Source organism: Equus quagga, chromosome 14 (genome assembly GCF_021613505.1).
Source record: "Equus quagga isolate Etosha38 chromosome 14, UCLA_HA_Equagga_1.0, whole genome shotgun sequence".
NCBI lineage: Eukaryota > Metazoa > Chordata > Mammalia > Perissodactyla > Equidae > Equus > Equus quagga.
Window position 1 is genome coordinate 4,661,061 of NC_060280.1, and position 12,797 is coordinate 4,673,857.

Genomic DNA, 12,797 nt, shown 5'->3' on the forward strand with positions numbered 1-12,797 from the left:
GCTCATTGCTCATTTCTGTGAACGATTAGTGGAGAAAGAGAGGATACTTTTCGATGTTAGGTTATGTTAGTTTTCCCATGGCTTATAAAGGGGCAGAGATTTGGGAAAAGGAAGCAAGTATTTTAGCTGATGTGGTTAAACTCCCTTTTCTGTCCACAAGTAAAGGGCATCGGGGTTCTGCATTTTGTCACTTGCTTTGGTACTTTATAAAATACTCTTTTTCATGAGCCCTAGGACAGTAGACTGAACTCCTCAAGGAAAGCCCACAGATATGGGGACGTTAAAACCTAATGTTAGGGCTGGCCTGGTGGCGCAGCGGTTAAGTTTGCACATTCTGCTTTAGTGGCCAGGGGTTCGCCATTTTGGATCCCGGGTGCGGACATGGCACCGCTTGGCACACCATGTTGTGGTAGGCGTCCCACATATAAAGTAGAGGAAGATGAGCATGGATGTTAGCTCAGGGCCAGTCTTCCTCAGCAAAAAGAGGAGGATTGGCAGCAGTTAGCTCAGGGCTAATCTTCCTCAAAAAACAAAAACCCTAATGTTAGAAACAAAGAATAAGAATCCTGGGTGTCAGTTTTTTTGGTGAACTAAGGCCTTTTAAGGCTGGTCTTTCAGATAACATGGAGGTGCAGTTCTAGTCACATGACTACTTGAGGCCCTGGCAGAAGAAGGCATTGCCCCTTCTGGTCCTTAGGGTACAACGTGACCTTTTAAACACCCAGTAGCAGCTTGTGAGCATTACCAGTGGAGTTTAATTAGTGAGGCTGGGGTGTGGAAAGGCCCTTGAATAGCTTGCACTAAGGTAGACTGGGATGCTGGCGTGGGAATGGCGAGCATTTTCCACGAGGAAATTCTGAGAGAGCAGTTTCTGACTGATGAGTTGGCTCGCTGGTGGGCAGTAACAGAGGGTGAGATGAATGCCCTGTCCTTGGAAGCATGTGGACTTGGCCTACAACTGATGTGCAAGAAGCAGTCAGTAGAAGGTAGCCTGCGACCAGGTTGAGTTATAAGTTTTGAGAGTTCACACGGAGGGCACGTTCACAGGGACTGAAGTGTCCGGGGGAAGTAGCCCTGCAGGTGGGTATTTCAGGGGCGAAGACGAGGCTGCGAGGGGAAGCATTTGACCACGTGGCAGTGGAGCTGACGAGACTAGAACCGAGAGGATTTGCTGCGGAGAAACATTTAAAAATGGAAGCCCTGAAGAGGTTTTGAAAGACTCTTCTTCAGTCCAGCCATGTGGCGTTTAACCACGGGGACATGTTCTGAGAGCTGCCGTGTGTGAACATCGTGGAGTGCACTTGCACCGACCCAGATGCTGTAGCCTGCCCCGCACCTGGGCTCTATGGGACTGACCTTACAGGACCACCATCCTGTACACAGTCCGTCGTTGACCAAAACGTTGTCATGCGCACGTGACTGTACCTCATTTTCCGTGTGGTGAACCCTGGGAGGCAAAGGCCCTGAGCCTGGATGTGGAGCCTTGAACGGCCTGCAGTCTGGAGCTCACCTGCTTGGGGGCCTTGTGAAAAACAAAGGGCCTGGGAGAGGGCTTCTAGGAAGAAGTTAGTTTAGAGGCGTGAATGAACCCCGTGTTAAAAGTCTGTTGATTCCTGAGAATCCAGTGTTGCCGTCCTTGCTGTTGAAGAAGTCCTTCTACGTACATACTCTTGGTGTCTTAGTCGTCTTCGCTCCCCCACTGCCACCTCCTCCCAACACACGTGCCTTCCGTGCACGTTTCCGTGTTACTGCCAGGTAAGGGTCAGATGCTATCCTTCCCAGGGCTGTTTGCGTTTTAACTGGGACAAAGACCCCAGGAGAAAATAATGCCTCTAAAAAGTAGGGCTTCAGATCTCCGTGACTTCAAGTTTTCGGAAGGGTAAAGGCACCTTCCTCGTGTCCTTAAAATCAGGGTGTGTAAGAGGAACAGATTGGAAGTGGGGACACCTGAAGTCTAAGAAGAGGATGGCATGTGCCTGGTGCTTAGTAGGCACTCACATGTGTTAACGAATGAACGGAACTGTTTAGTGAATGAATGGATTGATGAATAAGGCTCGGGGTGCAGGGCATGTATAGAGAGAAGGACAGTGGAATAGACCCTTTAAAGGAGGAATTCCTATGACCTGGTGACTGTGTGATTCCAAGACATGAGGGGGGAGAGAGCATTTTAAAAAAATTATAGCTACAAAATCTCGTTGCTTGGGGGCGAGCACCCCAGAGGGAGCCAGGAAGCTGGGAGAGGCCCGCGACCAGTCACGTGGGCACACAGCTGTCGTCTTTAAGGCAGTCCTTGAAAACCTTCCTCCGGTTCACCTGTGCACAGGTTACTTAGGTGAGTTGCTGTCCTGCCACTTCTCCCTGAGGTCCCCTGTGCACCCCTCCTTCTGTGTCCCTGTGCTGCAGAAAATGGGAGGAAAAGTAGGCTCAGTAAACTGTGCACTCAGATTTCTTACCAAAGGGCCTGAAGAATCCTTATCCTTTCCTTATTCAGCTCTTGGGGTTTTTGTTTTTTGTTTTTTTAAGGGTTTTTTTTTTTTACTACTTTTTTTTTTTTTGAGGAATATTAGCCCTGAGCTAACTGCTGCCAATCCTCCTCTTTGCTGAGGAAGACTGGCCCTGAGCTAACATCGGTGCCCATCTTCCTCTACTTTATATGTGGGATGCCTACCACAGCATGGCTTGATGAGCGGTGCCATGTCGGCACCCGGGATCCAAACAGGTGAACCCCGGGCCGCCGAAGTGGAATGTGCATGTGCACTTAACCGCTGTGCCACCGGGCCGGCCCCTCCTTATTCCACTCTTACTCTCCCCCTTAAATTTGTCACTTTAACCTTTCTTTAGGGCGTTTATTTTTTTAAAAAATGACGTCTATGGAAAAAAACTACTGACAGGAGAGTTATGCCTACAGTGACTTTCACTTGGTTGTGGAGAGCAGCAGGCCGAACTGCCTCCCGCGGGCATTCCTCCCGACAGGCTGGTGTGCTCTGATCTGAGTAAACATGCCTGCCTGCTGACCAGTGGTCTGTGTTTATGAGGCACTTGGAAAACACCTCAAGCTGCAGAGAGCGACCGTGAATAGCAAACTTAATTTGGTTTAATGTGTTTTGGCTTGCTTGACCTCACCAGAATAAAAATGTGCCGTTTAAATTATTGTATTGGGAGTTTTGAAAAAATGCTAGGGCTATTAATCTTGTTGGAAGAATCCTGGGATGGCTTTAGCAAAGGTTTAAGTCCAGGTTTAATGTTGGACAGACTTGAGAAATGTCTAACAGACAGCTTTAATCGCACATTGGGTTGTGAGTTCTCAATTTTAAGTCTGAATTACAATTTTTTTCTTTCGCTACTGTTTTTTCCTAGACGATTGGCTGGCAACGACCTTTCTTTTATCCACCCAAAGGCCTTGTCTGGGTTGAAAGAACTCAAAGTTCTGTAAGTAATGCAATTGTAGAGTTTCACAGCTGGCTGTGTATTTGCCTTCTGCATAGTCAACGTGCTTGGAGCCAGGTTAAGCACAGTGCCTTTTAGTTCAGGATTAAAAGATTTAAGGAGTGGCCAATGGGTGGTGTGGGAGGCTAGAGGCTGATTTAGGCAAACTTGGGTCTAGATAACGAAAGTTAAAACTCTAAATAATAGGTATTCTGACCTCCAGTGCGTTATAGTTAAATGTTAGGCTTTTAGTGTGGCTGATGCATTGAATAAAAATCAAATTGAAGCTTTATTGGTGGAGTTTTGTTTCTACTTATTTTATAGCTGTAGAAACTTTGAATTGGCTGACCCTAAAGGGAAAAGACTGACAAGAGCTCCAAACGCTAGAATCCTTTTGGAGGTGAGCTGCCTCGGACTCACAGAGCTGGTGCAGGCTCAGGACTCTGGTCCTGGCAGGGGTCAGGAGTTTGGAGCGAGGCAGGTTGGGGAGCAGGTGAACTGACTGCCAGCCCCACTTCTGTCACTACTTTGCTGGTTTACCCTGAGCAGTCACTAGATCTCTCTGGTTCAGTGGGCCTGATGGGCCCTTGGCCACTCCTTTCTGTCAAGCAGTCATTTCATTAATGGGACTAGAAGTGGCTTTGGGCAGAAATGATAAGGACTTCATTTTCAGTGCTGCTCCATGCCTCCATTCTCCAGGTCGTAGCTAGTCGGAGCCCTGGCCCTGTCCTCTCTGGGGACATGGCTGCTGCTCCCTGAGAGCTCGGGGTCTGCTCTCTTCTTGGCAAGATTGGCTTTCCTGATGTCCATGTCTCTGGGCTCTGCTTTGTTCCATTTGAGAAGGCTCCAGGGGTGCCAGTGGGTCTGCCCGTCACACTCGCAGTTACTTGTTATCCCTCCCCGCTGACATGCACAGCACCCAGGGTGATGACCATGAGTCAGGGTGCCTTCATCCCCGCAGCTGAACAGCCCCTGGAAGTGTCGATCGCCCAGCGGGTCTGTGTGAGAGCGACTTCGGGGAGTGGCCTGGGGGTCCTTCCTGTCTTTACAGTGGATGCTTCTTGCTCTTTTGTGATCCTCTTGTCTTGCATGCTTTCCACCTTGACCCCTCCCCCTTTCCTGACATTGGACATATTTTTTGGTAAGAAGTGGCTCTGAAGTCTTCTAAGAAAAAGTGATCACAGTTGCTTGTTACTCACTAATCAAACATTTCCTTTCAGAACCCTCCAGAACAATCAGTTGAAGACAGTGCCCAGTGAAGCCATTCGAGGGCTGAGTGCTTTGCAGTCCTTGTAAGTAACTTTTTGGTTTTCTGCATTCTTGGATCATGAGGAGACCACTCTGGCTGCTAAATGTGGAAATAACTGGAATCCTGGAGCAGAGGGAGATTGATCCTCTCATCTGGGATGGAGTTGGGGACTGCCAGTTGCCGCTGGCGAAATGTCCTTTGGTGAGCGGGAGGTGGGTGGTTCAGTTCCCTCCTCTTGTCTCAGAGGCTGGCAGAGGGCTCCCAGCGCACACTGCTAGGTATAGCTCCACGAGCTTGCGTGTGGCAGGTGGTCATCTCCTCTTCGGAACCAGAGTTGTGTGTGTACAGAAGTTGTAGTGTCTCCTGCCGTCGTGGTCAGGAAACAGCCGCAAGAGGTTTCTGTGGCAGCTGGTAATGGTAATCAGAACAGACTGAGTATAGTTCCTCATCTGAGGACACCGGACACACATTGGGGTGGGAACTTAATCACCTGTGCTGCCCTTTTCCCAGGTTTTTCTTTTTGAGGAAAGTTTGGTTTTCTTTGCTGTGTTCAAGATTTCAACTCATGATTTTTACCATGTAATTTCCAAATTCAGCCACTAATTTCCAAAGCTTTTACAGATAGCCCTTCACTTTGCTCTTTTTTGGGCTCTTTCCTGTGTGGGTGTGTGTGTGTGTTTGTGTGCGAACCTGGAGAGTGGGATCATTGCTTCTGTGGCTCAGGTTTGCACGCTGCACTCCCCCATAGTGGGCGGATCAGGGAAGTGACAGTGAGTCACCAGGATGGTGCAAATACACAGAAAGTGTGAAGAAACAATCATCTTTATCTGGAACAGTTACTCGTTAATGACTAGCATGCGTGCTGTGAACTAGTGCTGTTGGGGCGACAACTTTAGGCCCCTGCCTCTGCAGTGGGAGATCCAGTTCCTCAGTCTTTAGGGCCACATTAAGGGAAGGGGTTGGGAAGCGCTGAACTGAAGCATGTGGTTGTTGTAATTCGACTTTTGCCAAGATTAGGAAAAGCCCTGTGCGTAGCTATCTGTCAGAATGTTTACGTCGCTCTCAAGAGAAATTCAGAGTTCAGATTAACGAGATTCTGAAACAGGCCTCTCTCGTTTTGAGTCTCTGCTCTGCCGTTTCCTACCTGGGTGATGTCGGGCAGGTGATTTAAAATTCTCCACACCCTGGCTTGCTCATTGCCTGCCGTCTACTTGAAGGCATGGAAAGCACTTGTAACAGTATCTGACTCAACATTTGCAGAATCTGTTAATATTAATGATGATGATGAGAGAGTTCATCAGTTTCTTTTCTTTGATTACGCGTTTACCTAATTTGGATACCCAGGTGAAGGGACTGTCTGAAAGGGATGAAAAAGTATCTTCAAAACAAGGAACTTAGTAATTCTGCTAGAATATCAAGTACAAGCTTACGTTGCTTCGGTTCCTGTCCTAATACTGAATACAGTGGGTCTGTGGCATTGTTTTCCGAAGTGTGGCACTGGGACCACCTGCAACAGAATCCCTAGGGGGAGATTGCCAAAATGCAGATCCCTAAGGCAGCATCCTGGAAGTGATTATATTTTCTCTTTAAAGGTAGGATCCAGGAATCTGTACTTTTAACAATTTCCCCAGGTAATTCTCATATACATGGAAGTTTTAAGAAGCACTCTGAATAAAAAATTGTGATAGTCATCACACTTATGTATTCTGGGTATAAAATTAGATTTTTACCACATCACATATTTGTATACCAGTCTGTGCCCTAGGATTTTTGCTGCCCTTTGAAATAACTGTAAATGTAAACTTTTGTAGGAAATGCATGGGAGTTACAGGAGACCAGGTGAAAAGCATTGGGCTGCTTGTCCCATCCGCTTGCTAATATAAAACCATTTTAACTGCACCAGAAACACATCACTGGAAATTGCAAATTCGAGATTACCTTTAGATTTTAGATTAGATATTCTAGTAGTTAATGGGAAGTGAATGTGAAAACAGAAATATGTACTAATAAATCATATCATATGCTGTAAAGGTTAAACTTTAAAGTGTATCTTATGTCATAAAAAAGGAGTATCTGGGGTATTGGCCATTTAATTTCTGTTTAAACAGAAGTTTAACCTAAGGTAGAAATATATTAAGTAGCTCATTTCACCAAAATGCCAAATTCTGGAAGATGAGGATTTGTCCCTGGCCGCAGCCGGTGGGGTGGGTTCCGAGCAGACTCTCCCTGAGGCGGCGGAGGGATTCCTGTGCAATTGTGACTTGCTGCCTCCTCACACTTTCTGACCTCGGCCGTGGTCCCCTCCGTCAGTGGTTCCTCATCCTCCTCTGCTTCTTCAGAATTCATTTGACTTCAGGACCTCCATCCATAACTGTTCTTATTTCCTAAGACTTAATGATCACAATACTCCATCACTTTGTCTAGCTTGAAGGCCAAGAAAGAGAAGATTAAAATCTTTGAACTTTAGAAAAGAAAAAACATACAAATGGATTCTTCTTAGTTTTGTGGTCAATAAGTACATTAAAGTGTACATGACGTTTATTGGTAATTTAGGTGATTTAAAGTGCTTTTCACAGAAATCAGATTTCTCCCTCTAAAATAATGTTTTAAACAGGCATACTGTGTCCCTCACTCATTGAGTGAGTTGCAGAGCTCAAATAACCTCTAAAATTGGGATGAGGGTGCAGCTGAGGAGAGGGGTCAAAATAAACTAATTTTTAAAAAGGCTTTGGGATGTTTTTGTGTGTATCAGAAACCCAAGGAGCTGTGTCAGGCCTGGGTGATTTAAGAAGGAAATGTTAGTGGGTTTGTTAGCACAGTGGGTGTAGTGGTCAAGTTAGATACAATTGAAATTCTGACCTGGTGTAAAACAGTCTTATCAGCACTTGAGTCAGTTTGAAAATCTGATCTTCAGACCTGAATTACAGGAAAGATTTCCTGGTGGTTTTGAAGTAGTGCTTAACAGGAGCAAAGTTCACTGGGCATGAAGTTGAGCAGAAGTGGTTTCATGCAAGTGTGTGAGGATGTCTATAAAATCTGGAAGTGAATTGTGGAGAGTAGCAGAAGGTCGTGTAACGGCCTTGCACAAAGCCAGGAAAATGGCTGGAGTGTTGCCTGAGTGGGCTGTTAAAATGACACGTCAGAATTTGTGCTACTAGAACTTTTTTCTTTACATTAGATCACACTTACATCAAAGGTTTTCAAAGATTAAATTTCCTGTTTTCCACAATAACAGAATTTAACTATTTTAAACTAGAAACTGGTAACAAAATGTAGCACTATAATATTTATATTATTGGTAAGTTAGAAGTAGAGAGAAAAAGGGTGAGCTTTTGATTATACAGAATAGATGTTTATTGGTAGACGTTCATCAGTAAATATCTGCAAATAGAATTATTTGGTTAATGTAATTTCTTTTAAGGCAAGAAAAAATAAGTAGGTGAGTCTCAAGATGTAAAACAAGCTTCTGAGACTAGGGAATAGAAACACATTTAAAAGACAAAAATAGTAAGGGAATTCAATTAATAATTGTTAACCTTGTAACAGCTAAAGTGCATTTCCGTGGACGTCGTTACCTCCTGCTGTGTGGAGTGTAGACGGTGGGACCGTAAGCTGCGTGATCTCTCCGCGTGGGAGATACCTGATGCCATTTACTGCCTCTCTGAAAGAATGTTACAGTATTTTCTTGGTCTGTTAGAATGAATATTAACGGTGTAGGCCATTGGTGGAAAGCCACAGTGCTAAGACAGTTCCTCTGAAACGTTGATTTCAGTGTAAGTGCAGACTCTTACATTTACACGTGTGCCCCCAACACCCCCATGTGAATTGAGGCATAAAGATTAACCGTTTGAGTCCCACGAGTCCTTTTTCTCATTTAACTTCTTATTTAAGGACTCCATTTTCCCAGAGTTCTTTCTTTTGAGCTCTTAGGTATGACTTTACAATTTGGGGAAATTTTGGGTACGGAGGAAGTTGTGTCTGTGCGTTTGTTGTTTATGACTGTTTGCCTAGAAGATAGTTTCGTTACTGTCTTAGCTCGGAACTCTCCTGGTTATCTTCCTGTAAGTTAAGGGTGTCCCCTTTTTGATGGTATATGGCACAGAATTCTGCAGGAGCATAAATGGTGTATATAACTGTTCTTATGTTAAAAAGGTACGGATAACTTTTCTCACTATAATATCTTAACACATCTTAACAAAACACTTTTATAGAGAGGACTTAATTTCAATGGAGTATTGTGTGTTTATGTGGGGGGAACATTGCTCATTATTTTGGTGAATATGAACACACTTTATCATCAATATGATAACATAAGCAATTTAAACTTCTAAACTGCTTTAACACTGAGAAACGGGGAGGAACTTCCATCTGTATTTAAAATTCAGTCCTCTTCCCTGGCCTACAGCGTCCGCATACTCTGGTCCCTGTTCACATCCCCACTGTCTCCCTGGACCTCCGCTCCCTTCCTCCTGTGTTCTCATCACTCTGACCTTCTGGGAGGTGCTGAGCCCACACCCAGCTGGTTTCTGCTGCCGAGTCTGTGCCCTCGCTGTTTCCTTTGCCTCACATGCTCCTGCCCAGCGCCCTGTGCCACCTGCTCTTGCTCATTCTTCAGATCTCAGTTGAAGTAGCACCTTCTTAGATGCTTTTCCTGACCAGTGCGTTTGAGGCGGCTCCCCTCCCCTCAGCCCCTGTCAGTCTTGATCTCAGAACCCTGTGTGTTTACTTCATAGCACTTTGTAAGCACTCTATAATCGTTTTTAATTTGTTTATTACACTGTGGGTCACTCTGCACTAGAATGTCCATCTCATGAGGACAGGCCTCATGCCTGTTCATTTTTATCCTTCATGCCCAACAAGATGCTCTGTATAAATAAATGTGTTGAATGCATTGCAAATAATTAAATTAGCTACAAGTAGAATTTAATTGCATAATTTAGTTACATTATATGGTGAGTCTTGTGATTGTATGCTCAATGTTTCTCTCCCCTAAGTGGAAGTTTCTTGAGGTTGTGGAGTGTGTGTGTGTATATGTGTGCACGCGTGCATGTGCAAATGTGATTGAGCACACTCCTATCTGCTCACTAGTGCAGATCTCCTGAGCAGCTTGTAGCCAATACGCTGCCAGTCTGTCATATCAAGGATGCCTGTCTCTGCTCAGGCATACGTTCCAGAAAGCCCAAGGAATAAACAGGCCTAAAGATGTTTGCTTCCAAGTGGATTCTTAAGGCAGCTGCTCAGTTTCCTAAGCTCTCGCTTTTCAGTGATCTCCCAGTTATCTTGACTTTATCGAAAAGAACACATCCATCGGATCCTCACCAGGCCTGCCGGCCTGTGACGCCTGCTCATCTGCCTCCAGGAGGGAGCCCGCATCTGGGGTGGGGGTGGGGGGGCAATTGGGCCTGGGGCTCTCTGCTCACCTGGACATTAGCACAGGATCTGAAGCTTCACCAGCAGAAGGAAGCAGGAGGCACAGAAACCACTGAAAGTCAGAATTTCCTGAACTTGAAAACTGTCCAACTTGCTTTCTTTAAGAATTTGCTGTCATTTTGACTTTCCACCAGTTTTTGTGTTGCCTAATTTTCACTAAGAGGTCCCAGCCTGTGAAGGATGAATTTAAGGAGTGAAGATAGAGCAACGAGGGGTCTGTGAAGACAGCTGTGATTTGCCTGGCAGGAGCAGTCTGCCCCCATCACATTAATACCAGGCTGTCTCTGTGTTGAAAAGCGATTTTTCCAACAATTAGGCCTGGTTGTGCCAACAATAACCTAGGACTTCGTTTTCCAGATTTTCAGATTTTTAAGTATGAAAAATTCTATTATATTAGTAAGATGTCCTTAATTCTAAAATTTTTGGAAAAATTAAAGAAGCTTTCAAGCCACAATAACATTGATCAGAGTAGCTGTTTAATTTTCCCTATAGACAGTTTGCCCTTTTCTTGACAACTGTTAATTTTAACAAACTAACATTTCAGAAGTTGTTAGCGCTGAGAGAGAAGGAGAAATTTGCTTGCCAGTACCCGGCACCTGCATTTTTAACTTGGTGGTAATAAGGATTGTTGAGAATCTACTGAAATGATTTGTTACTGTTAAAAAATTTTTGTAAATATTTTCTTATTTTTTTCCCCTTTGGTGCCAAGTCAGAAGAGCAATTAAATTTAATGTCAAATATTAGTTATAATGTGAAGTTGTAAGTAAAGTAGCTTATTTACTCAGCTTAATTTCTTCTTGTTGCTTTTCTGTTTTCTTGATAATATATTCTGAAATGTAAAATTCCAGCTCGAGCTGTGTGAGGATTTTCTTTTTTAATACTGTTCTCCCAGAAAGTTACTCTTAGCCAAAGATTCTTGAAGCATTCAGATTTGGATTCATCCCTTTGTTACGAAGGAAGAACTGACTTCTATGCACTGATCTCAGGAAAGCTGTTAAATTTTATGAGCACCTAGTGAAGTTAGAGGTATCAGGACTGCCATGGCCCTGCCATTTTTATAACTCCTTTTGGTTTTAAAAACTCTGAGAGTCGTGTGACGTGGATTGACTCATTCTGCTAGAATTCGTTATTGAACGCGGTTGTTCTGTTTCTGCCAGGCGTTTAGATGCCAACCACATTACCTCAGTCCCCGAGGACAGTTTCGAGGGGCTCGCTCAGTTACGACATCTGTGGCTGGATGACAACAGCCTGACGGAGGTGCCCGTGCATCCCCTCAGCAATCTGCCGACTCTGCAGGCACTGACCTTGGCTCTCAACAGGATCTCAAGCATCCCTGACTTTGCGTTTACCAACCTCTCAAGCCTGGTGGTTCTGTAAGTCTCTACTCCCCGCCCACCCCCCCCTTTTTTTTTTTTGGTGAGGAAGATTGGCCCCAAGCTAACATCTGTTGCCGATCTTCCTCTTTTTGCTTGAGGAAGATTGTCACTGAGCTAACATCTGTGCCCATCTTCCTCTATTTTGTATGTGGGGTGCTGCCACAGCATAGCTTGATGAGTGCTGTGTATGTCTGCACCCTGGATCTGAAACTGCGAACCCTGGGCCACCAAAGTGGAGCATGCAAATTTAACCACTATACCACTGGGCTGGCCCCTCTCCACTTCTTTTAATATCATAGATTTGTATTAATTTGGAGATAAATCAGGTTTCTTGTGACAAATTATTATGAACATACCTCACTGAGTATGTTCCTGAAGGGCTAGTATTTGGAGGAGATGCCTTTTTTAAAAAATGAGATGTGCTGACTTTTTAAAATACAAAATAGGATAATTAAAAAATTAAACATCTGATGATAACTGTGGACTCTCTCTAAAATCAATGGCCATTTGTAGAAGAAATTGAGTCATTCAGCAAACACGTGTACAGCTCTACTTGTGTAGCCCCAATGTATTCAGCGTTACAAGAAGCAGAATACTTTTGAGATGCTCACAGAAGATATTCATCACAGAAGTTTCAGCGATATTTCATGTTATTACCAACTTATTTATTCAAAGAATATATGATTCTGTGTTTTTAACCTTTTAAAGCTTGGACATAATAAAGTGGCATTTCTTTTAAAATCTGTTACCGATTCTCACTGATCGTTTCCCCCACATCCCCATGAGAGAGCTCATCACAGTTTCACTTCATGTAATTTAAAGGTCATCAAAACTTTTGTTCTGGGACCGGCCCTGTGGCCAAGTGGTTAAGTTCTTGCACTCCCATCTTTGCCGGTTTGGATCCTGGGCATGGACATGTCACTGCTCATCAGGCCATGCTGAGGTGGCATCCCATATAGCACAACCAGAAGGACCTACAACTAGAATATACAACTATGTACTGGGGGGCTTTGGGGAGAAGAAGAAGAAAAAAGAAGATTGGCAACAGATATTAGCTCAGGTGCCAATTAAAAAAAAAAACAACTTCTGATATGGATGGTAGTATTTAAAGAATCTTCCATGTGTGTACTGTTTTTCCACTCAAGATGTTTTCCTTTTCCATTGGTATTCTGTGTTCAGTGAATCAGATCCTGTGTGGTGTACGTCGAGAGATAACTACTGAATGCTGTTTGTTTTCCATTAGTCAAGTGTTGAAATGTTTAGCTACACCATTCCTTTAAGCTATACCAATTTAGACACATAAAACATTATAAGAG

The 12,797-nt window shown here is 44.2% G+C and overlaps 1 protein-coding gene across 1 annotated transcript in view; it reads left to right on the plus strand.

Annotated features, from left to right (window-relative positions):
- The window catches only part of LGR4 (leucine rich repeat containing G protein-coupled receptor 4), a gene marked incomplete at its 5' end in the record, with an annotated part of 94,006 nt that overhangs the window by 64,706 nt on the left and 16,503 nt on the right, over positions 1 to 12,797 (plus strand). The window contains 3 exons of the mRNA XM_046685454.1: positions 3,358 to 3,429; positions 4,647 to 4,718; positions 11,263 to 11,478. Coding sequence (XP_046541410.1) covers positions 3,358 to 3,429; positions 4,647 to 4,718; positions 11,263 to 11,478 — 360 coding nt within the window. The remainder of the gene's footprint in view (positions 1 to 3,357; positions 3,430 to 4,646; positions 4,719 to 11,262; positions 11,479 to 12,797) is intronic.